This window comes from Haliotis rufescens, unplaced genomic scaffold (genome assembly GCF_023055435.1).
Source record: "Haliotis rufescens isolate VD_foot unplaced genomic scaffold, xgHalRufe1.0.p SCAF_12, whole genome shotgun sequence".
NCBI lineage: Eukaryota > Metazoa > Mollusca > Gastropoda > Lepetellida > Haliotidae > Haliotis > Haliotis rufescens.
Genome location: NW_025963802.1, coordinates 17176533 through 17203052, shown reverse-complemented (window position 1 = coordinate 17203052; position 26520 = coordinate 17176533). Strand labels below are relative to the sequence as shown.

Genomic DNA, 26520 nt, shown 5'->3' with positions numbered 1-26520 from the left:
TTAATACGAAGATGGTAAAATATATCTAACAGTCTATAATTTGTAACATACCCAGCAGCACAATCTTCTATATCCGTTGTTATCACAAGAAATGGAAGCAACTGACTTCTCTCTGTTCATAGTCATGAAGCGTACATAAAATATTTTATCGATGTCAAATCATTGTCTTCTTGAAACATGACACACAGGCCTTCAATCAATAGTTTTTTTATTATGACTTCTTCCTTGATTGTAAATGTACCTTCCCACTCTATGCACTTGTTAAAATGTACCTGGAAATGGAACCAAAATTATTTATAAAAAAAATCTATTGGTCTTCAGCAACCCATGCTTGCCGTAAAAGTCGACTATGCTTGTCGTGAGAGGCGACTAACGGGATCGGGTTGTCAGGTTCGCTGACTTGGCAGATGCATGTCATCGTATCCCAGTTGCGTGGATCAATGCTCATGATATTAATCACTGGATTTTCTGGTCCAGATTTTGATTATTTACAGACCTTCTTTTAAAGAATAGGAATTACACTTTGGGCATCCGGTGAGTTATCGCTGCTGGGGTCAAGAATTCTACCCACTCGTGTCACGGTTGTCGACACCTTCTCCGCATACCAATCAGTGAAAAGTGAATCAGTTGGTTCAATTATTTTATTGCCTTTGAACTTCCTTAATGACAGTGAACAAAGTAAACATATAAACAGTGTGTTGTATTTAGGAAAACACGGTAAGGATATGTATCATTCCACTGGGGTGGGGGGAGTCGCATTGATATTGAGTCGCATGTTTGGCTGGGGGTCAGCAGTCGTATTAATTTGGAGACGCATTAATTTCCAGATTTACAGTATACACACGAAACACTTGATACTACACATATGACACACACACATATATAATAATAAAATTATTGTTCATGTATATGTTTATTGAAACAATATGAACTAGCAATGCAGATTACAAAAGGATGAGGGTAATTATCGTGATATTCTCTGAGTTACTATGATTCACGAGTGAGTGTTCCTTTATGTTTTCCTTCTTGTTGGCGATTGTGTTGTGTATGTGCGAGTCTAAGGATATGCAGAAGATGAAAGGTTACGTTTCCGCAAACCTTCCTACTTTGATTCCGGAATGTTTCAGACCCGGATGAAAAGCGTTGGGCGTTGACATCTAAAATATTCAAATAAACATGATTAAGATGTGATTGAGATTTCTTCTCGGAATCCTTGTTCATATAACGCCTTTTGCAACCTGAGTCCTCACATACATATTATAACCCAGTGATAGGTAATAGGAAAGAAGATCTCATTTGCGAAAGGACCATTGTATTGTCAAATAAGAAAAAACAGTAATGAAATACTGAAATACTGATATTGCAATATGAAAAAGGAAATACAGATGAATCTTCAAAAGCTAATATGTTAAATTAGTATGAATGAGATCGAAATTCGACTCAGCAGTAATATAGTATTTGATGTTACAGCTACCATGGGTAGATTTTGAAGCATAGCATGCACATTGCAAGTCACTAAACGCATCCAACAACGCACATCAGACGTGGTCCTGGAACAAGCATGAAGTAATTGCGTTACTTGTACAACTACTTGTAAATATTAATTCAATTTTCTTTTATCTAAAGAAATAAAATGGTCCCTGAAAATTCTTGAAAAGCTAATTAATCCCATTAATATGATGCAATATGTTTTTTTAGAAAACAATATTTTGGGTCAGATTTAATTAATCTTTAATTTAATGTTCGAACTACGCGGGAGCACCGGAACCATAAAGACCTCAACCCATGATTTATGATTGAATGCAATGTTATCATCAGGTGTTAAAATGACGCTCAGTTTAGTTATTAAAGACAGATAGTGAGTGAGTGAGATGGGTTTAACGCCGCTTTTAACATTATTCCAAGAAACAAATAGAACAAGTTATAATTGTAAAGCAAAATATTAATACACAACATACATTATGTATATATGTAACACATAAATATGTCGAGTAATATTATACAGTATTGCAAATACAAATATTCAAATATTGAACATTTAATAGGCGTTATGGACTTAGAGCTTCAAATACATAGATATCAATGTTAATATCAAAATATAAAACAATCGATATTCACAAAACAGTAAGAACATGAACCCCGAATAAAATACACCCTGTCAATGTATTTTATAATTTCTATGCATTTGAAAAGGAAATCACTCACAATGACATAACCAATAAACTCTTTTTCCCAACAAAACTAATTTCACTCGTCAGATTGATCCAATTTAATCCAAGCCATCCACATTTGGAAATATCCGGGTCTAACGGTTCATACACGCATACACTTGGGACAATGTTACGTTTCACCCCTTCTTCATTTTCATTTACCCACAAATTTCATGTACAAGTTTGACATATCTACATCATGACATTGATTTCATTGTACTAATTGTCCAATATACCACGGATAACTCTTGGTCAGATGGCACAAGGATACTGTATGTTCCTCCAGATGGTCGCAAGTACTGGGTCATACCACCGATACCTCTTGGTCAGCTGATACAAGGATACTGTATGTTCCTCCAGATGGTCGCAAGTACTGGGTCATACCACCGATACCTCTTGGTCAGATGGCACAAGGATACTGTATGTTCCTCGAGATGGTCGCAAGTACTGGGTCATACCACCGATACCTTTTGGTCAATTGGTACCAGGATTCAGTATGTTCCTCCAGATTGTCGCAAGTACCCGGTAATATCACCGATACATCTTGGTCAGATGGTATGTTACTTCAAGATGGTCGCAAGTACTGGGTTACATCATATGATACACAAACAAGCCGAGGAAGAAATTGAAAGGGTAATAAAGTAGCTATTGCCCAGGATACTATTGTACAGTTACTAAACGTGTCACCAGACAATCTGTTTCTCTTTTTCAGTATGGGAATGAAAATTTGTAGGACATGTTTTGTCATAAAAAATAAGGGGGGCACGGGTGGCCCAGTCGTCTAAGGCGCCGCGATTTGCTGTGCAGAGTTGCGTCCCTTGGGCACGCCAGAAACCTATGATTGTGGATTCGAATCCCGGTTATGTTTCTAGGTTTGTCAGCACCATACCCGTGCTCGTGGGTTTCACCGAAGTGGTTAACGTCTGAGACCTACATCACTTCGGGCTTTCCTCCCACATTAAGCTGACACGCCGCGATATAACTGGAATACTGTTAAAAGCGGCGTAAAACCAAACTCACTCACTCACTCACTCATAAAAAATACAATTTCCAAATATGTCTATTTGAAATGGAAATATATTGTAAGCTATGCTAAACCTTTTTGCAGGTGAATATGAAGTTTAGTTATAGAACGTCAACGACAAGAATAACCAGTCTCAAATATCCCTCGAAACTGAATCCATAAGGCGTAAAAAAGCAAAATAAACATTATATAATAGGATCACTGACAATCAGTGACGACACCAGGTGTTGGAGAGAAGGCTAAGCATGTCCTACTAAGCTAAGAAAGGGCTGTTTTTTCATCGATGCACTATTCAATGTATGTCTGTATCAATACTGCTTTGGTTTAGGCAGTGATGTTTTCGTATATATTGCTTGTGTTTTGTGTGTCAATGTTGTAATAGTCACCTGCAGTATCGCATGTCCCTCCTATACCAGGATGCGAGGCAGTTTTATGATAACAGTCACTATTTTCAATTATGCCATAGACGTTCTTAGAATCCGAAGTGTGTGAGAGTGCCTCATACACAGGGCCTCCACCTGCAATGAACAAAACATTTTGAGGTTAGGTGAAATGGGGTTTAACGTCGCGTACAAGATTATTGCACACTATTCTGACTCCGAGCCGACCAGTCCTTGTTTAAGCCCCTTAATGCTGAGCAGCAGACAGGGTAACACAAGTATCATCTTTTAACGTCTTATGGTATGAGGCGGTCTGGGATCGAACCCCGGACCTTCCGCTCTCCGGGCGGAATCTCTACCACTAGACCATGGAGGCGGTCTAATATGTTTTGAGCTTAAAATGATATTTATTAATTTACCAGAATACCATATGGAAAATTCAGTGTTATTTTGAGTTAATAGTTTGGTTTATTAAGGAGGATATCTGTGCATAACCATAAACGGAGACAACATTAGAGAGAATTGGGAGAATTAACAATGCAAACGAATTTACTCTTACTGTGAGAAGTTACATCCGACATTGTGACACTTTCCTGCAACTGTGTCTGATTGCTGCGTCTCTGTCGCTTTCTTTTTGTAACAAACAATACATACTCATTTAAACATGTGACAAAACATTGTAAATATATGGTAACATATTATACTTGACCTTTACAAGGGGCCATTATGACAATAAGACATTTCAAATGGCAACAATTGATAACAATTCATCATATATTTGCCTCTTGGGAATATATTTCCTGTACTTCAAAACATAACCACATTGTAAAACAGCAGCATCGTACCTCTTTGAGCGGATCCCCATCCAGATTCCTACAATTACCAGGACTAGGACCAGAACTGCAGCACCACTTCCACCAACTATGCCTTCAATAGGGGCGTGTCTCAAGGAATCTGCTTTCGACGGTGCGTCCTCTTAATATACACATTAACACAGTGTATGAGCATTTCGATTTGTTAACAGGTTAGTGTTTCGTAAGCTTCCACAACAAAATTATGTATGTGCTTATTCTGACAAGTGATTTGGTAGACAACGTGGCGTGCCACCCCGACGGCGTGGATCGTTGCTCATGAAATTGATCACAAGATTGTCTGATCCTGATGCTGGGTTCGGCGTTACAGTTAGGCAACATACAAACACTATAAATCTTACGAAACTTCTACCTCTATTACATATCCTCAATAAATCCTGTATTTTGGCTTCAATCACACTAACTAAGATTTTCAGATTTTCAACAGACGTCCTCTTCACTGTCAATCACACAATTAGGTGCCGCCAAGAAGTCTCGTAACTACCTACGCCGTGACGTCATAATTGCGGCCTTACCACTTTTTTTCTTGTGTGTGCTCGAGTCAGTACCTACTATAGAACTAGTGACAATCTAACACTTGGTAGTAGGTCAGATTAACCTAAGATTATTCTAATAAGATCGCTATAATAACAGACATATAAATAAACATATACTTAAAGTAATAGCGCTGCTGGAAGAGACAATACGCACGTGAGTATAGCTGGTGTTGGGTTTGTGAGGTCGCCATGCAGTCTCCCTCCATCGCCGGGTGTAAGAAGTGTGGTCGATTTATGATCACGGGAGATCCTCGTATAAACTGCACGAAGTGCAGAGGGAAGACCTGCACCATGGAGAAGAGATGTGAACAATGCAGTCACACATCCGAAGAGATCTTCTCCAAGATGTCAGAGGCCGCGACAAAGGCCAAGCGGAGAGAGGCGCCGAAGAAGAAAGTTGACAAGATAATTACTGACAAATCAGTTTCTACCCAAGCGCCTCCCTCTCCAGTGACCCCATCATCTCCTTCACTCACTGAGTCTCATTCAACAACTACTGAGAGAACAGCAGGATATGATGAAGGACATGCTGCTTGAATCTATACTGTCGGAAATGGACGCTAAGATCGCGACGGTAGCTCTGGCTAAGACTACCAGATCTTCGTCAACGGCCGTGGGCCAGGGTACACAAGATCAACAAGCTCAGCCACACGGCCAGCCCACGGACCACGACCAGGCCATGGGCCACGGCGTGGCTCATGGTCATCAACCCATGGACCAGTCATCCAGCCAGCCGAGAGGACACCTAGCGTGACCCACGGGCTACAAGCCACATGGAGACAGATCATACCGGAATCATGGTCACCGGAGGATGAGGAGCCCTACGGGGCAGAAGCGGAGGGATGCGATTATACCCAAGGCTACTCAGAGGCGGAATCAGAGGGTTTTGAGGAGATTGATAACTCACCCAAACGAGATTAAAGCGAAGGCAACACTTTTGTGGAACTTATTGAAGAGCTTTACCACCTTATGCCTCCACTTCCGCCACATGTGACAGAAGATTCACCACCCTAGATGCCCGAATACGTAGGAGTCATGCGCCTGCTCCATCTCAGCATATTCATCAGACATTACCTTGGCCCAGTTACGCAGGCAATGTGCTCAAGCACGATGAACGCCTACCTGTTCCACCTATGAAACGGAAGTTATACAAGACGCACGATGCTGCACTTCCAGAGTTCCCAAGTTTGGATGAAAATTTCTACAAATTAGTGAACAATCCCGACGTGAACGTTACGTTATCAGCATCACATTTCAAGAATTCAGCATCGGTTGCCAGATACAACATGGATATCGGGGTATATTTAAATTGGTTCGTCGCCGGAATTAGACACATCATACCGCTGCTACAACCATCCCATGAAGGAATTGCGCCGGAAACACCTATGACCATTAGTACCGATCAAGTCGGACTAATCCACAGCCTCCTTGACTCGAGCGTCAAGATGCAGGAAGATTTACTCTCATCCCAAGTCTGGACTTCGTCACAGTAACAGAGACTACATCGACACCAGCTCCTTACCCAGATTAGGTCAAGGGCCGTATCTAGCCAGACAAAGAAGTTCATGACGTCACAACCGATATCAGCGACCACAACTTTCAACGGGAAACTTGGAAATGTGATAGATGAAGTGAAACAATATAAAGCCGAGCGTGTCATAGATCTTGCGGCGAGGGCTCATGAATCATCACATTCGCACAAGCGACCCTTGGACCATAAGTCATCTGCGTCCAAGCAGCCTCCTGAGAAGAAGTTTGTCCATCCGGGAAGGATTCGTTCCAACCGAGGCGGAAGTACATGTACAACAAGCCACAAGCTTCGCAAGAATCTTTTCGCCAGCCAGACTACAAGAAACGGGGATATAATTGCAACGGAAGTTTAAGCGGCAGAGGGGAAAGACAATTCTGACTTCCTTACCCCCCTCTGACGTTATAGACCCTTTCGACCTGGTTACGTCTATGGATTGCAATCTACGCCTACCGTCTTTCAACATAACGCTAACTCCGGGCCCACTGGGAGGGCGCCTTCTGTCATACGCCGAAAACTGGAAGCAAGTACGCCCAACCACTGAATTCTAGACGTCCTGGCTCACGGTTACAAGCTACACTTCAGGAAACATCCGAGCCTGAACACACACACCGTGGGTCGAAGATTTCACCTGACCGGAGCCAAGTCAGAGATCACTCTGGTCCAATACATTTTATACATCGGAGCAAGACTCCAGCTAGACAGGAAATATCTATGTCCACCAGAGGATCGATTCGACAAGACTATAAAGATGATCCAATCAATCTCAAGTCAACCCAGCAAGTCGCTGAGGTGGTGGATGCCTCTGCTAGGCAACTTAAAATATCTACAGGATATGACCTTCAGAGGAAGACTGACGCTACGTCCTCTACAGACATGGGTCAACTATACGATGGAAGGGCCTAGAAGTCCACTCTCAGTTACCTCCCAATTTGCTACAAGACCTCCATTGGTGGAATCACAGAAAACGTGTGATGAGTGGCATCCCTCTGACTTATCCGACACAAGAACATCATCTATTCACAGACGTGTCAGATTCGGGATGGGGAGCTCATATGGACGATCTCGCAGTACAGGGATCGTGGAACACAGAGGAGAAGAACCTTCATATCAACTGCAGGGAAATGAAGGCCATATATTACGCCAACCTGGAATGGAGAACACAACTTCATCTATCATCAGTTCTCATAGCTGTGTACCACAGTAGTGGCCTTTATTCAGAAGCAGGGAGGAACCAGATCCAACTCCCTAGTGACGGAGACTACACCATTGTTTGCCTTGGCAGACTCTTTCAACTGCCGGATGGAAGCGAGACACATACCCGGGAACACACTGGCCGACTGCCTCTCACGTCGGGGGAGAACAGTGGCATCAGTATGGACATTACATCCACAGACCTTTAGCTGGATAACCAAGATATGGGTAACTGGATAACTTTTGATGGATTTGCCGAATCTGTTTGGCTACGCATTCCAACCATGGTCTCTCCAAGACAAAGGCATCCACAAGGTGGAGGAGACGGATAGCGTAATGATACTGATAACTCCAGTATAGCCGCGCAGGTCGTGGTTCCCCAGACTACTAATGGAGGAACCCATACAGTTACCACTTCGTCAAGATCTGCTACGACAGCCCAAGTCCAGCATATTCCACGAAAATCTGCCCAGCTTACATCTCGCCGCCTGGAAGTTATCACGCGGAAGATGCAAACATCCGGATACTCTGAGCTTGCCTCGGAAGCTGTGGCAAGATTGTGGCGACCTTCATCCTTCCTTTTATGCTACAACAGATGGGACAAGTTTGTCCAGTGGAGAAGACGACTAGGGATTATTGATAATGCTTTCTCAATCCCTATGATAGCGGACTTCCTTCTTCAACTACGTCAAGACACTAAATTCAGATACAGGACGGTAGAATTCGAAGGTTACAGATCAGCCCTTCATTCTGTACTTCAACATGATGGATTATCTAATGGAAACCATCCCATCCTCAAAAGATTAGTGCAATCCTTTCTACAAGAACATATTAAGAGCCCTCGTATCTTCCCAATGTGGAACCTATCTGTGGTATTATCGGCACTGTTAACGGAACCTTACGAACCCATGGTGAAGGCTACCCTACTTCAAAATGGCAGGAAAACATCGACTAACTATGGCTACAGCAGCAAGAGTTTCGAAGTTACATGCCTTAGACTATTCTAGTCTTATCCATGATCAACGCTGGACTTCCATAACTATAAACTCGCTCCCTGACGTCGTAGCCAGGAACCAATCTACCACAATGGGACCGTTGGGTCATAGACACTATACAATCCCTGCATTAGCACCAACAGTGGATCACCCAGACAGACTTTTATGTCCCACCAGAGCTCTCAAGTTTTATCTCTCGGCTACAGATCCACATACACGCCATCGGAGGAGACTCTTTCTATCCTGTAAGACCAACTCAAACAAGGACATCACCAAGGCTACTTTAGCATGATGGATGAAAGCCACAGTTGCACAAAGTTATACACAGGCTCAGAACTCCACGCCACGGCTCGGATCATGCTCAGTTCACGAAATCAGAATCCTAGCCACGAGTCTCGCTTCATGTAGTAGTTTCCAGTTGTCAGTTGGTCTCGCAAAACACCTTCACCAGCTTTTACTTACGTGGCGTGCAGCCTGACCTAGAGGGCACGTATTCCCTGGGTCCGGGGGTCGCGGCGCAAACTATCGTCCGACAATAGTTGCATGTTGAGCAATGCTGATCGGGGTAAGTAGGAGGATGGGTGACGGTGTTTCTAGGGCTTCGGTCCTGCCCCACCTTGAAGCACATTTGACATTTCCCAAAGCACTTGACGTTATTGGAAGTATGCCTTTGTTCACCCAGCAATAGATAGATTCATGTGGTTTAGGTTTCATTCTCAGAGATTTCTTATGATTATGGAAGGAATTCTTCATTTATATGTTATACAAAATATAGAACCGATATATACATACCTTCATCACATGTATCCATCTTCCACCCTGCGTCACACCCTTGAGGACACACACCAGTAATATGGTGACATGGCGCAGAGTTCTTGCAGTGACCGCATTGTTGGGAACAGTTGTTGCCATAGTTGTACCTGGCACATTCTGTATGAAACAGAACGTCAACGCTAGAGAACAATCAATTTCGATTATCTGCCGAAACATATTCCATTTCAGGCAAATTAGTAATGGAATGTATATGAGTTACAATTGATCACTGAAAATCAAACATCTTTTTGGAATTCAAAGGTATATATCAAAACATTCCCTATTATACATTAACATAATGTAGGGGCTTTTCGATTCGTTAACAGGCACTGTTACGAACTTATAAGAGCTATATACGGGGGGCGTTATAGTTTAATACTTAAATTATTCTCTCGTCACGCCAAAAGCCCGGGTTCGACACACAAGTCACAATCAGGCGAGGTTATGCAATGTTAATCCTTGAGTAGGAGGATGGGTGACGGTGTTTCTAGGGCTTCCGTCCTGCCCCACACTGAAGCATATGTGACATGTGGTATCACCTAAGGCAAGTGACTTTATTGGAAGTATGCCTTTGTTCATCCAGCGGTGAATAGATTCATACGGCTAACATTGCAGTCCTGAGATTTCTTATGATAATAGAAAGGATTTCTTCATTTATATGTTATACAAAATAAAGAAACGATGTAACCATACCTTCATCACATGTATCCATCTTCCACCCTGCGTCACACCCTTGAGGACACACACCAGTAACATGGTGACATGGCGCAGAGTTCTTGCAGTGACCGCATTGTTGGGAACAGTTGTTGCCATAGTTGTACCTGGCACATTCTGTATGAAACAGAACGTCAACGCTAGAGAACAATCAATTTCGATTATCTGCCGAAACATATTCCATTTCAGGCAAATTAGTAATGGAAGTTATATGAGTTACAATTGATCACTGAAAATCAAACATCTTTTTGGAATTCAAAGGTATATATCAAAACATTCCCTATTATACATTAACATAATGTAGGGGCTTTTCGATTCGTTAACAGGCACTGTTACGAACTTATAAGAGCTATATACGGGGGGCGTTATAGTTTAATACTCAAATGATTCTCTCGTCACGCCAAAAGCCCGGGTTCGACACACAAGTCACAATCAGGCGAGGTTATGCAATGTTAATCCTTGAGTAGGAGGATGGGTGACGGTGTTTCTAGGGCTTCCGTCCTGCCCCACACTGAAGCATATGTGACATGTGGTATCACCTAAGGCAAGTGACTTTATTGGAAGTATGCCTTTGTTCATCCAGCGGTAAATAGATTCATACGGCTAACATTGCAGTCCTGAGATTTCTTATGATAATAGAAAGGATTTCTTCATTTATATGTTATACAAAATATAGAACCGATGTAACCATACCTTCATCACATGTATCCATCTTCCACCCTGCGTCACATCCTTGAGGACACACACCAGTAATATGATGACATGGCGCAGAGTTCTTGCAGTGACCGCATTGGGAGGAACATCTGTTGCCATAGCTGTACCTGGCACATTCTGAATGAAACAAATGTCTTCTTGGTATTCAAAAAAATATCTATTTCGATATAGTATGCAAGATATACAGCATGAACCTTAAAAACCCCATAGTCATATAATTGTTTCGTATCTCTTTGTATAAAAATCTTGGGAGGTGTGCCTGTGCCTTCATGGGGATTCCGGGTTGACCTTCACTCCCAATGATCTTTGCCTAACAAAAAAGGTGGCTACATTTGATAGGGTAAAGCAACACACAAATGAACATATATATGTACCTGTGTGACATCCGATTCCCTGCCACCCGATGTCACGTCCACATGTACAGAAGCCTGTCACTTTGTCACAAACATTGCAACCTGGCAGGCAATGACATGGACGTTCACAGTCCGAACCAAACCATTCATCAATACAATCTGTAAGAACAAGTAAAAACCAACACCAGTGTTTACGGCTTAATGAAGAAATCACAGATTCAGGTAACACTGCCTCTGTTTTCATGACCTACAATGGTGTTCAGAGCAAGACAGTGACATGTCAAACATCGACTTAAATGCAGCTTGCAATTATATATTTTTGTATTTAGACTTCGCAGCATATTTTATCGAGAATTTATGTCAGAAATATGGTGAACGTTATATATGTTTCTCGTGCCCCATTATAGGAAAGTAATTAAATGAACTACTGCTAACACCTACCCCATATTTGTACTTCACATAAAGAAAAGAAAGAACTGTCAACGTGTATTGAAACATTCCTGCCGACCAGAGGTGACAGACAGCTGACATTCACGGGATTTGGCCTTGTGGGATCCTGAGTTCCGGTGCCTTGTACAAATACCTTCTGACAGGCTACATTGTCCACTAACACCACCATGTTGCTGTACCTCTGGGCATCTGCAAGGTTCGTATACCCGAAAGCAGTGATACATGCGACACATCATCTAAACCCCACCTTTAAAAATCACAAAATCAGTTCTACCTATCTAAAGGGAAGGCATACTTTACCAGATGGAGGAATATGAACGAATAAAGTAGTCACGCATCCTATTCATAAATATAATTAAAGTATATTGTTATGAATTTTATTAGACGCCTTCTAATATTACCGTCATAATAGACATATCGCTACAATAATGAGAGACCCGTGAAGATCCGGGATAGAATAGGTCTTCAGCAACCCATGCTTGCCGTAAAAGGCGACTATGCTTGTCGTAAAAGGCGACTAACGGGATCGGGTGGCCAGGCTCGCTGACTTGGTTGATGCATGTCATCGATCCCAATTGCGTGGATCGATGCTCATGATATTAATCACTGGGTTGTCTGGTCCAGACTCGATTATTTACAGACCGCCGTCATATAACTGAAATAGCTGAGTACGGCGTTAAACAACAAACCAACCAACCAACAATAATGAGAGGGAGATACTGTATAAAGTCGCTTGTGTCATGTGACACACAATTGATTAAAACTAAATGGATCAGGTGGTCCGATTCAGTGACATGGTTGATTACCTGACATCGTACATCGCTGACTTGGTTGTTGCATGTCATCGATCCCAATTGCGTGGATGATGGTCATGATGTCAATCACTAGACTGTATGGTCCAGACTCAATTATTTGCAGACCGCTGCCATATGGCTGGAATATTGCGGCGTTATATAACAACATCAACAACACAGATCATTAATACTCACACTTATTTCGAAGATACAGAGTAATCTGAATGATTTTCACAGGCTTCCTCAGCGACACAGACCAGAAGCTTGGGTTGTGATCACCTGTCAGGGAACACGATTTTCCGTCGTCGATATCAGTGTTGGTATTTCCATCAACGACCAAACTGGCCTTGTGATCTTCATATGTGCTGCTTTGGTAAGTAGTTTGATGGAAGGCTATATTTTCTGAAAGCGTCATACATTGAGATATTCCATCATGTCTCATAAAAATGGAAACTACAAATCGTCCTCAAATACGAATAACAGTGAGAAAAGGTGTTCGTGAAAAAAAGACTGAGTGAATGAGTAAGGTTTTACCCTGCTTTAGCAATATTCCAGCAATATCAAGGCAGGGAACACTAGAACTGGGCTTCACGCATGGTACCCATATGTGAAAATGAACCCAGTTCTTCGGCGTGACGAGCGAACACTTTACCTGGTGGGCTGATTTGGTTATGTCTATGTCGTGTATGTAAATTTGCTTTCATTAAATAACTTACTTATATGCTTACTTGATTCATTGACAGCGTCAACATGATGTTGCCATTGTTATATATGAAAATGTACAACCATAGTTAACAGACCATGCCTTTTAGAAAGTGGTCAAATGTAACATATGTTTCTATCACAGTTTTTGGTGTGGAGTTAGCGTAAAATTTCCAGCACAGAAAGTGATCAACCTAACCCATTCAGGCACCGAGACTACCGAAAAAAAGGAAGTCCGAAAACTGGTTGTCTAGATCACGTACTTGGCGTGATATGAATAGACAATGGCTTTCGGAAAGTGGTAAAAATGTAACATATGTTTCTCAGTATTTCTATCACAGTTTTTGGTGTGGAGCTAGGCGTCTAATTTCCAGCACAGAAAGTGATCGACCTAACCGACTCAATGTTCATCCAGACCCTTCCATTTGGAAGTAGTCGTGGCATAGCTGGAATATTGTTACTTGCGGCGCTGAACAAGAATGACTCGCATCTGACCTTCAGTGGTGACACTCAACTTCCCGAAGAATGCTAAATGAAACTCACGTTTTGCACAGTTAGAACCATGGAATCCCAGGGGACATTGACGACTGGCAATACTGAGTGGATCTGATTAGATAAGAAACACATTAGAAGAGAGCATTCTTTCATAAGACTCTTGTTAATCAGTCATGGCTGATTGTAATGCAAAGCACTCTTCTTTAACTTGTTAAGAGTAGTATATGATGTTGCAGTTTGAATGCCATAGTATCGTTGTCCGAAAATATTTTTTTTGACTTTTGTTTTATAATCAACTTGTATTTTGTCTCTTGTCTTGTACAAATTTTCATGTATATGCACATGCATATAGTAATTTGATAAACACCGCTGTGAGTGAGTGAGGATGATTTTACGATGTACGTATGTATGTATGTATGTATGTATGTATGTATGTATGTATGTATGTATGTATGTATGTATGTATGTATGTATGTATGTATGTATGCATGCATGCATGCATGTATGTATGTATGTATGTATGTATGTATGTTAATGTGTGTGTGTGTGCGTCGGGCGTGCGTGCGTGCGTGCGTGCGTGCATGCGTGCATCGATGTATGTATGTTTAACGTCCAGTAAACTCTTTTTGTACAAGCACATAAGCATTAAATAAATTTATGAAGACGGTTTACAAATCGCCACAAAAGTCTCTGTCAGAATTTATGTTTTTACTGCTTTCTGTATAAATACTGAAGACTAAAAACTAACACCAATATTTAATGATATAGGCCATTGCAAAAGTCAAATCAAGACAAAACAAAATATCTAAAAACATCGGTAAACATTGTGCTCAACCATACTACTTACTACACATATACCTAATATTTTAACAGAAAGGTCTGAGAAATACTGATGATTGAATAGCTGTCTTCAATATGAAGGTCTAAAATGGAACAAGCAACAATTAACAAATGTAACAATCATAACAATGGAGAGTGATGACACATGAAGCCATCCTTTTCATTCCCGAATCTGTTCTGTGTTCTGTATCAAACCAAATATAGTTAAACATATATCCTCCTTGCAAGCAACAACAATACGTATGTGGAAAAACAATGTATCAACGCAAACTGAAACGTGTGCACCCATACAGCAGAAATAACAAACATTGTAAAAAAAGGGCGGGGCTGCCTGGACTATGCTAACCTTGAAAACACATTGGAAAACGCTGAAATGACAGTCAGAAAATCCGCCAGAAATATTACACAGCAACAAGAAAAACTTATATACCTACTCTAAACATGGTGAGGTGTACCAGTGCAACCTGAAAGCCAGGATTGGTTGTATACTGTTCCACGACAAACAACGTTACCGCCTTGCTCAAATCGTCAAAATATACTAGATTTGAAAATTCACTCTGCTGTGGGTTGTGATCTCTTTTACCATTCCATTTTCAAGTGAACAATTGATTTGCCTTTGTATGTGTTTGTGACGGGTGCCACCGATGGGGCAGCATGAGGTCACCTTTTCGAGAAAACCTGGTATCATCACTATTTGATAGTGATTGATAAAATATAAGCCCTTTCCATATTTATATTTCCATGTTTATGAGTGAGTGAGTGAGTATGGTTTTACGCCGCTTTTAGCAATATTCCAGCAATATCACGGCGGGGGACACCCGAAATGGGCTTCACACATTGTACCCATGTCGGGAATCGAACCCGGGTCTTCGGCGTGACGAGCGAACACTTTAACCACTAGGCTACCCGACCGCCCCTCCATGTTTATGAGAAATATCTGCCGAAAGCAGAGTCGATTGTATGATTCCGACTATATCATGAACATGTGTTTATGAATCACTGTCAGATACTGATGAAACCAGGTGTTTGCGAATTGGTGAGCGTATCCTGCCCAACCGGAGACACACGTCACAAACACATGCAAAGGCAAGTCAGTTGTTCTGAAAAGAAACCCACGGGAACATATGGTTCAACTCAACAGTCGGACATCGTTTTTGCGTCACTGATGCGTCAAATTTGGAAATGTCCTCCACATGTCTACCATCAGCACAAGTGCAAGCAGCCACACACACACACACACACATGTGCACACACGTCAATATATACCTGCAATTATCTTGCACGCGACGTTAAACTCCATTTCACCGGACCTTACCTCAGCAAAAATGGGAGCACAATTGATGCCCACGGGTATGCCTACTTCTTGCCAAAATGTCTTACCCTTAAATTTCACCCAGGGGTGTTTTCAATGAGGAAGTCCAGCATATTGTTTTCTCTGTAAACTTCAGATGGCATTTGCTTTCATTTTTAACAAAATGCATATGGTATTCTCGAAATTATTATTATTATGGAAAGAACTTTTGTCACTTTCCTCTACAGAATTGTGGTCATCATTTTTAGAACACCGGGTACCATCACCATGTGAAAGTTATTCATAAACAGATGCTTATGATATACTGGAAATCGTAAAATTATATATTATTTTTCGTTTTTATTTCCATTGAGTTGTGTCACATTTAATCAACTTACACAGTAGATGCATGATGACCAACAGACACTTGGACGGTCTGGGACGAACCATCCTCACGCAGCCACGACCACACCTAACAGACAGGAACGCATATATTACGAATGTCAGAATTGAGATAAACATTTGTAAACTCATGTCTTAGATGCTCAATCCTTTAACGATTGTTGGTTATAAAATTGGTTACCTGTGGGCTTGTACATCAAGACATCATGATTCCGGAAAAAAACGTAAATTTCATAGATGGTAACTGTTTTCGTTATTTCTCTAAAATGTTTCAAGTTTTCTTCTTGCATCGTCGTATGTTTGGCTGTATGGTTACGTGTCGGTTCCCATGAGACCTGTACGTAAACGAATCGGATGTAAGACCAACAAACAACCATTAAAATCTATACATTTAACAAATATATTACTAAAAGTAAATAAGTTTACAAATCAATACAAATTACTGCACAATTACAATGGCAGTACACACTAGGGTGGTAATACAATATTCAATGGCAAAAAACAATATGATGACAGTGGTCAGAATCAAATACACAAATACATTGGTGACAGCAAAAATCAGTGATAATAATAATTATATATTCAATGAAACGGCTACAGTGATCAAGCTTCAGCGATGGGCTTGGCAGGTATGATGATTCTCACATGAAAGCTGGTTCTAAAGCGATGAAATGCGTGAGAGATACGTGAACTCACTATTGTCCCCTTATATTCAACCTAACAAGCTACTGGAAATTTCTACCCCATACCCTCACCACATAGAACAATACAGAAATTTCAGTAACATACTATCACCGTCCGCGGAATGCCGGACCGGAAGTTTACAGACCATACTAGCCAAGCTTCTCTCAGCGATATCCCGTCCGCGGAACTCTCTATACCATCCCCGCCGACAGTCAAAGCTCCCCACTGTGATAGGTTGCTTCAACCATGCGTGTAAGTTGAACTCGCAACCGACTGATGATTGCCCTAACGCCGAATACTCTTACCCCTGCTAAATTATTTTCTTTGTCAATTTGAATTTCTGTTTCATTACAACTACCATGTAATTGGTATAGTAAGAATGTAAGGGAGAAGTTGACTGATGTTCTGTTCGTCTGCAGTCTCGAACCAATCCGATCAAACCAACAAAATGGTAAATTCATCTGGGAAATATGGTCAGTCGTAAACCTTTTCAAAATTAACTGATGGCATTCAAAAAGACAAATAAAAGTATAAACGTCACTACATTTGAGGTTAGAGGGCAAATTCCAAGATTCTTGTAATGGCCGCGCCAACACTAGTGTTACCGAGAGTGTAACGAAGGCCTCATCCGCCGGGAAGGAACTTGCATACGGGGATCTAAATAAAGTAACTTCCTGACAACTGATGACTGTCAATGCAATGCAGTGAGCGTCTACCGAATCTCAACAGCAACAATGTAACACAGTTCCGATCATTGTTAAACAATTTAATACACAGCCATATATATCAATATGTATGTAACGGGATGTGTACAGTGTATACGAGTAACAAGGAATTAAGATAAATTTAAGTTAATTGCACAATTGGAATATGCGCGAAGACGTTTGGGAAAACTTGTTAAGGGAGCAGATCAACAATTCGATGTCGGATCAAAATCTTAATTCTTTACGTTTAGTGTGTGTGAAGTAAAATAGGGTGTAACGTCGAGGGTGTAACGTTGTGTTCAAGATTATAACAGTTATATAGCGTGAATTCACGTGTGTGTGGCTGCTTGTCCTAGCAAGGACTGATGACGGGTTTATTGCGCTGGCCCACCATTCCGAAGTTTAACATGGATACCCCACTCAGACACCACAACAACTGACACCGAGCCGACTTGGTTTATCCCCTTTAGCCCGAGCGCTTGGCAGGGTAAATCGCAGGGTAAATCTTTTGACATCTGTTAGTATGACGCGGTAGGGGATCGAACCACCGACCATCGCTCTCCGGCCAGATGCTCTGGACACTAGATCGAGGAAGCAGCACGCACTTTGGGGTCATAGGCGTTGGGTGTGCGCGCGTTCAGTTCGGGTAAGAGGTATGCACGTTTTCCATCCGACAAAATTACACATTTGCAGGGTTTTGTCAGTTCAAGTCAATCAAAAACAGGTGTCATCGCGATATTTTAGGATCATTATTGTAGGTAAAGCGAGATCACACAATATACAAGGTCAAGCCAGAGAACAATCAGTCTCGGTTTACTGCTGAAACAGATTCCATTGGGGGTAAAAGGCAAAATAGTGGTGACAATGATGTCAAAGGATAACTGAGAGCCATTAATCACACCAGGACAAGCATGTCCCGCTCTGTCGGCAGCACCCGCCACTCACACACATTGCAAATGTAAGTGTTTGCTTGTTACTTAACGCCTCATTTCCCCGAAAATTGAAAACACCTTCCGTGTTTGCAGTTGTTCAACAGCTGACAGTTTCTAATAACACTCATACAATGATACAATGATTTGTATATTTTTGAAGATTTAAATGTTGTGTTCAAATTATGCTTTAGTGGATATGGGGAGAATTTGGTTTTATATGACCATATGTGATTTTATGTGAATCAACCAAGTCAGCGAGCCTGACAACCCGATCCCGTTAGTCGCCTTTTACGACAAGCATGGGTTGCTGAAGACCTATTCTACCCAGGAATCTTCACGGGTCTCATGTTCAAGGACGGTCCCTGAGAGTGCACCTCTGCACAATGATTGATATCCAGGTGTAACAGCTTACAGTTCAGAGATACGACGGAATGTCTTAGCACAAATCTGATATCACCCGCTAGTGTAGGAGCTTGCATGTGACCTCTTGTGTCAATTTGTCGTGTTTCTGCATTGCCATATTGTAAATTGTCCTGCACTAAACACAGACATCCCCACGATTGCATCGTGTACTATGGGGCCTGGAGTAATAGTATTAAAATGATATTATACCTCCTACCATCAGAGGCACACGCACAATTAATCAACCAATAGTTATGCTGGTTGCCTGTTATGTGACGTATAACTGTACATTGTGTGATGAGCCATTTACCAGTGACATTCAGACCAAATCGAGTCATATCCTGTTATCATGTATGATCTAGTGTGTACATGTTTAATTTTCTAGGACAAATTCTTTTGTATTCTACTCATGTCTTTTGAAACGGGCATTTGGTATTCCAAACCCATGATTCCGGTGTTTAATACAGTAGTGACCAAATTTCTATGTAACTGGGAACACTATTAAGACGAATGAATGTTCAGAACCAAGTAGGTGCATTTATCATATAATGGGTAGGTTCTGGCAGGATAAGCCAAATGATAAAAACGTTTTGGGCCATATACGGATAAATATACAAATATAAAAGGTCAGTTAGGTAGCTAGCTAGGTAACACCCTCAATGTTTGCAAACAAACATGGCGCCGCCCTTGTCTATAGGCGATCGAGTCAGAATTTAACCGCTTGAGAATTAAAATGAAATAATCGTTAGAAGGAAAAATCAGTGTCGAACAGGGACGTAGCTGACATCTTTTGAAAATTATATATATGAAATATCGAGGACACTTGTGGGATCAGTTTCTTTATCAGTGCTTGTGGACCCCTTAGGGTTGGATTTGAAAATGTTACCTTGTTTTATTTTGTCGCTGTGTGGACAACTGACAGTGTTTATTCCTACTATTGGATATTTACCACCCAAAACACATTCAGGTTATGAATGACCTCTCATGTCTGGTTTTCAAGATTGTGTTTGAGGCCACAATGCTATTGTGATTGAGACGGGCATGTTTATATACACATATGAGTTTGTTTGATGTGGAACGCCGCAGTCAGAAATATTCAAACTATATCAGGGTGAGCTGAAATTCATCGAGTCTGAACCAGAAAAAACAACAGTGTTATATCAGGACCATCAAGTCACTGAACCCGACCACCCGATCTTATTAAATAGTCTCATAGGTTGCTAGAAATCAAGTGTAACCAGGGACCACACGGGGACGACGGTACAAAAAGTTATAACAGCTACTAAGTGCTTAAAAAGTACGTGCAAGCAATGTTGTGAGGTCACATGCGTTACATATCTAGATGAGCTGCGCACTCTGCTGAAGATAATTCCTTTACCTTTATGTCACATTACTGGGTATGCTTAATCCTTTTTTACAAGTTTGAGTAACGTATACATACCTGTAATGTTATGAAACATAACTAGGTACATATATCCAGTCGTCTCTACTGTTGAAATATATTCTTGAATTGGGATATCCAATGACTTGACATTATTGCCACACGAACGGGCTTCCTGGTGTAAGGAGAAATGTAACGGACACATTGCGACTTATCTCTGTGAGCTCATGTGGTGTGTAAACAGGATACTGTGGTTCGCCTCGATAACCCAGCAAACATTGTTTAGTGAAGGAGGCTTATGTGTTAAATTTGGAATGTGACATTTTTATTAACAAAACAATGCAGATACAAATGGCTTTTCCTTTATTGTGATTTCGAAGGTCTACCGTCATGTGATTGATGTATTAGATTGGTTGGTTGGTTTGTTGTTTAACGCCCCACTCAGCAATATTCCAACTATATGACGGCGGTCTGTAAATAATCGAGTCTGGACCAGACAATCCAGTGATTGACATTATGAGCATCGATCCACGCAATTTTCTGAGATTGCAAAAATTCAAGCAAATATTTTATAATGTTAGATCTGCCATATCTTATTACCGCTTTTCTCAAAACCTATTGCTCGGGTAAAATACACAGCTGTTAACGAGGTAAATGTAAATAGTATTGAACTTCTAATACATCAGACCTGTGAAGATCCGGTACAGAATAGGTCTTCAGCAACCCATGCTTGCCGTAAAAGGTGACTATGCTTGTCGTAAAAGGCGACTAACGGGATCGGGTGGTCAGGCTCGCTGACTTGGTTGATGCATGTCATCGATCCCAATTGCGTGGATCGATGCTCATGATATTAATCACTGGATTGTCTGGTCCAGACTCGATTATTTACAGACCGCCGTCATATAGGTAGAATATTGCTGAGTGCGGCGTTAAACAACAAACCAAAACATGTTGACAAAGGACGCTTCCCATCACGCCGTGTGTTCGGTGATTTTCTCCAAAATGTACCATTGGAACAGCGCCTCCTGCAGGAATTTCCGAGAAATTCTCAATCTTGTCCAGAATGCTTCAGCCATTCTTGTTCATGGGTGTAATAAAATGTTTCATATTACTGCTGCTTTTGAAGTCCTGACACTGGTTCCCAGCCGGGGCTAGAATAGACTTTAAGATCTTGTGTATGGCCTTTTGATGTTACAGTGGAACATTGCCTTTATTTTTGAATACAGAAGTACCAACCTGTTTCTAGCCTCAGATATACTAATGTTCTTCATTTATGTGCTTTAACGTTCAAATTATAGTATCTTGGTCCCCGATCCTTTTCGCGCTAAAGGTATGACAATCTCTACCGCAGGATACCAGGCTTACTTCTTACCTCCAAGCCTTAAAATCAGACGAATCCTCTTCAGAAAAGTGTACTGCAAAACTCATCTGTCGCGGGGTGAGCCATTTCAGAGTAGATGGATGTCAGCGCCACACAAGTAAATGTTCATTTTTGCACGTACATTAATATGATAAAGTAAGGTACACACACACTTGATAATAACTTAAGTGAGTTGGTTTTAACACCGCATTGAACAGTATTCCCCTTATATCACGACGTGCTAGCTTGATGTGGGAGGAAAGCCTTCAGTGATTCAGGTGTCAGACGTTTACCACTTTTGTGAAACCCACGACCCACGTGCTAACAATCCTTAAAACATAAACAGGGCGAACCGGGATTCGAACCCACGACCAAAGGTGTCTGCACAGTAAACGACTGGGCCATCCGTGCCCCTAAGATCCTTGATATATCTATCTCAATACCTCAAAGTCGTAATTCTACGTCCATTCACCGTCCATTTGACCTTCATGCCAATCAGTCTCTGTTGAGCGGGTAGAACCCCAAACATTACCCGAATACAAAGAATACCCACATACCGCGACAAAACACTTTGAGTCTAGAGTGCACGTAATGCTGCATGACTGTGAAATTGATAAATTATGTTCATGAACGGTCAGACGTTTTAAATACATCAAATCCATTCGTGACCAACTCGTGTTATTCCGGGACAAGCCGAACAGCGACTCATGCCCCTCCCCGTGGTCAATAATGCGACTGGGTTCCGTCTAAGTGCAAACGGGTATATCAGAAAGGATTGCCAACTCGTTGCGTAATGATTCACGAATATTTCTCCCATATATCATATATATTCCAGATCCTATTTAAAACACATCGGGTTTTAGTATTATATAGTATGATTGAACACATATAATTGTATCTTAGGTATATTTTTAGATAAGATATAAAAGTTGCCCTAATTTACATGAAATATCAGTTACGTGTTGGAGATTGTTAACAGTCTACTCTTTATCAATATGATAGCGAATTAACAACAACTCCAGTTGCAACTCGCCGGATAGACCGGAATAGCTTTGTTTGAATGTTGTTTTGATACGTTTTCGTTAATGCTTTTCTCATTCGTGAAAAGTATCCAACCATGTTGGGAACCGTAGTAAAAAATTCGCTACGCACGTTTCGGTGGTTTGGGTGTGTGATGACTGACAGAAGCGGCCGTTAAATCTCTTATTTTCAGTGAACAAGGATGTTTGCAGGGAAATGTTACTCAAATGCGCTAAATGAACTCGCAAAGTTTTACTCACAGCTGTTTACAATGAAAGTTCATCACCTCACCTCACCTCACCTTCAACCTATTACAAGCTGAAACCATACTTTGATCCTTGATATCACTATGACGAACATACAAACACTTGTGTATGGAAGAGACTGTTTCTTAAACTTCGAATTAAACAACAGTTCGCTGTTTGTCCACATAATGACCTTATCACACGTGTTCCCAACAGCATTCAAATTTCAAACTCACAACCCTTTAATGCTTAACAAACAAATACATATTAGTGAAGATCCACAATGTGAACCTCACCCAAGTCACTCACACACATGGGCTCTTTGAACCACACCTGAACCACTGCAGACACATGGGCTCTATAAACCTCATCCCAATCACTGCACACACACGCGGGCTCTATAAACCCCATACCAATCACTGCAGACACACAGGCTCTATAACCCTCATCCCAATCACTGCAGACACATGGGCTCTATCAACCCCATCCCAATCACTTCACGCACATGGGCTCTATAAACCTCATCCCAATCACTGCATATACACACGGGCTCTATAAACGTCATCCCGATCACTGCAGACACATGGGCTCTATAAACCTCATCCCAATCACTGCAGACACATGGGCCCTTTGAACCTCACTCCAATCACTGAACACACACGGGCTCTATAACCCTCACCCCAATCACTGCAGACACACAGGCTCTATAACCCTCATCCCAATCACTGCAGACACATGGGCTCTATAACCCTCATCCCAATCACTGCAGGCACATGGGCTCTATAAACCCCATCCCAATCACTGCACACACACGGGTTCTATAACCCTCATACCAATCACTGCAGACACACAGGCTCTATAACCCTCATCCCAATCACTGCAGACACATGGGCTCTATCAACCCCATCCCAATCACTTCACACACATGGGCTCTATAAACCTCATCCCAATCACTGCATATACACACGGGCTCTATAAACATCATCCCAATCACTGCAGACACATGGGCTCTATAAACCTCATCCCAATCACTGCAGACACGTGGGCTCTATAAACCTCACCTCGACCACTGCAGACACGAGGGCTCTATAAACCACACCTCGACCACTGCACACACAGAAGGGCTTTATTAACCTCATCCCACACGGCGAAGCTTTAAAGATAATTGAAAAATATGTATGTTCCAATCATCATGGTACATAAAATAATTGGTATTCTGAATACATCCGCTAATAACCTCTACACAACATTTAAACGCATGACGTCTTTGAATCAAAAGCGAAAGACACAAAGGTGGTAAGGTAAAATGGGGTTTAACTTCGCGTTCAAGATTATTTCACTTATATAGCGAGTCCGGAGTGATGCCGATTTATAGAGCTAGCTCACTGAGATACCATGCCGCAGTTGAATACCCCACTCAGACACGCCGAGCCGACCGGTCCTGGTTTTGGCCCCTTAATACCATCATCAATACCGAGCGCCGGGCGGGGTAACAACAACTATCATCTTGAAACATCTTTTGGTATGACGCGGCCGGGGATCGAACCCCCGATCATCCGCTCTCGGGGCGGACGCTCTACCACTAGACCACGGAGGCACAAATCCTGACACAAAGACTAACATGGACCTAATGCCATTGTGGCATGTTGGGTAATGTCAGTTATTACACCGTCATCTACACATATACTTCCAGCTTAAACATATTACCCCGTTATTCTCGTCAATATCAGAGTCCGTCCCATATTATCAGTCTAAATAAGCATAACTTATCCGTGTACATAATATCGCTTGTGTTTCAGCTGCAGTCTTCCCTTGGATAGTTGATCCGAATGTGAAGAAATAGTGTTCTTCTCGAACACCTGGTATCATCACTATTTGACTGTGATTCAAGAACACATATATGAGGTGAGGTGAGGTGAAATTGGGTTTAACGTCGCGTCCAAGATTATTGCACTTATATAGCGACGTGCATGCACGTGTATGTGTGTGTGTGGCTGCTTGTACTAGTCAGGACTGATGCCGATTTATAGTGCTAGCTCACTGAGATACCATGCCGCAGTTTAACATGAATACCCCACTCAGACACAGTATACTGACTCCGAGCCGACCAGTCCTTGTTTTAGTCCCTTAATGCCGAGCGCCAGACAGGGTAACAACAAGTACAATCTTTTAACGTCTTTTTGTATGACGCGGCCCGGGATCGAACCCTGGATCTTCCGCTCTCCGGGCGGACGCTCTACCACAAGACCACGGAGGCGGTCACATATATGAGATATTAGTCGGAATCGCACAATGAACTTTGCCTTTTGTAACGGATTTCTCAATATTATGGAAACGCTTTTTGTCGCTATTAATTAATTGAACCGTTTTCTTTGAGGCGATTGTCTCTGTGTGTTTTAGAATGAATGGCACTCAAGTTGCAACTATTTTTATTGTTATCATTATAACAAGTCAAATATCTGACGTACGGTGGCCCATAAGGGACATGGAGTCTGTTTTTCAATATTTTGATGTTTAACTTACTTTTATCGTAACCTTTTGCAAATTAACACAATTTGCCATACAAATATGTGATAAATCATGTATAAAAACATCCGAAAACATGTAAAATGTACTTTTGTGTAGCTATTGAGTCGCTGAAATGTAAAGTGAAAATGTCAAAAACTAAAATGGAAATGTCAAAAACCAAAACGAAAAGGTCAAAAACCAAAATGAAAATGTCAAAAACACAAAACGAAAATGTCAAAAACTAAATGAATACACAGAAAACTATTTCCACCACGGTGTAAATATTATCACCGAGGTGGAAATATTATTACCCCGGTGGAAATATTATCACCGCGGTGGAAATAGTTTTCTGTGTATTCATTTTAGTTTTTGACATTTTCGTTTTGTGTTTTTGACATTTTCATTTTAGTTTTTGACCTTTTCGTTTCGTTTTTCAGCGATTCAATATCTTCTTTACACATGATTTATTACATATTTGTAAGACAAATCGTGTTAATTTGCAAAAGGTTACGATAAATGTAAGTGAAATATCAAATAATGGAAAAACAGACTCCATGTCCCTTATGGGCCACCGTACTGACGAGATTTGAAAGTAAAATCGACTTATTTTCACAAATATGACTACTCATTGATTTCAACTCTTTCCCTGCAAATGTCTGTGCAAGCTGACAAATTCCATAACATGAAACAAGAGAACTCTCATTTTCCCCATACCTGTATGTACCACATCATATTTAAGATAGTTGGGAATAATGGTTTCTTTTCATCTCTTGTACACCAAAAGGGCAAAGACTGCTTTCAACATAACTGAAGTTAAATCATTTAGTGAACGGTAAAAACACGTACATATTCGTTTTCACTGGTTAAACAGCACTTAAAATGTGAAATATACTTACGACATGTAATGTCGGGAATTGAGAACGGTATTATCACAGCTTCGATGCTGCAACAATTAACTTTAGTTTTATGAATGCAAA

At 41.3% G+C, this 26520-nt stretch overlaps 1 protein-coding gene across 5 annotated transcripts; it reads right to left on the bottom strand.

Moving 5' to 3' along the window:
• Positions 1–623: 623 nt before the first annotated feature.
• LOC124145694 (multiple epidermal growth factor-like domains protein 10) lies at positions 624–20630 on the bottom strand. 5 transcript variants are annotated; one of them, XM_046515578.2, is made up of 14 exons: positions 20471–20630; positions 16489–16642; positions 16304–16377; positions 13823–13885; positions 12773–12979; positions 11775–11972; positions 11355–11492; positions 10960–11097; positions 10246–10383; positions 9532–9669; positions 4460–4589; positions 4174–4244; positions 3621–3752; positions 624–1550 (listed from the first exon to the last, which is right to left on the bottom strand). In XM_046515578.2, the coding sequence occupies exons 3-14, from the start codon at positions 16353–16355 to the stop codon at positions 1516–1518; spliced, it is 1440 nt and encodes a 479-aa protein (XP_046371534.2). In that variant the 5' UTR covers positions 16356–16377; positions 16489–16642; positions 20471–20630; the 3' UTR covers positions 624–1515. The 5 variants fall into 5 exon arrangements, with proteins under 5 accessions (XP_046371534.2, XP_046371532.2, XP_048249359.1 ...); XM_046515576.2 differs by lacking the exon at positions 624–1550 and having other exon boundaries at positions 3140–3752; XM_048393402.1 differs by lacking the exons at positions 624–1550; positions 11355–11492 and having other exon boundaries at positions 3140–3752.
• Positions 20631–26520: the final 5890 nt, after the last annotated feature.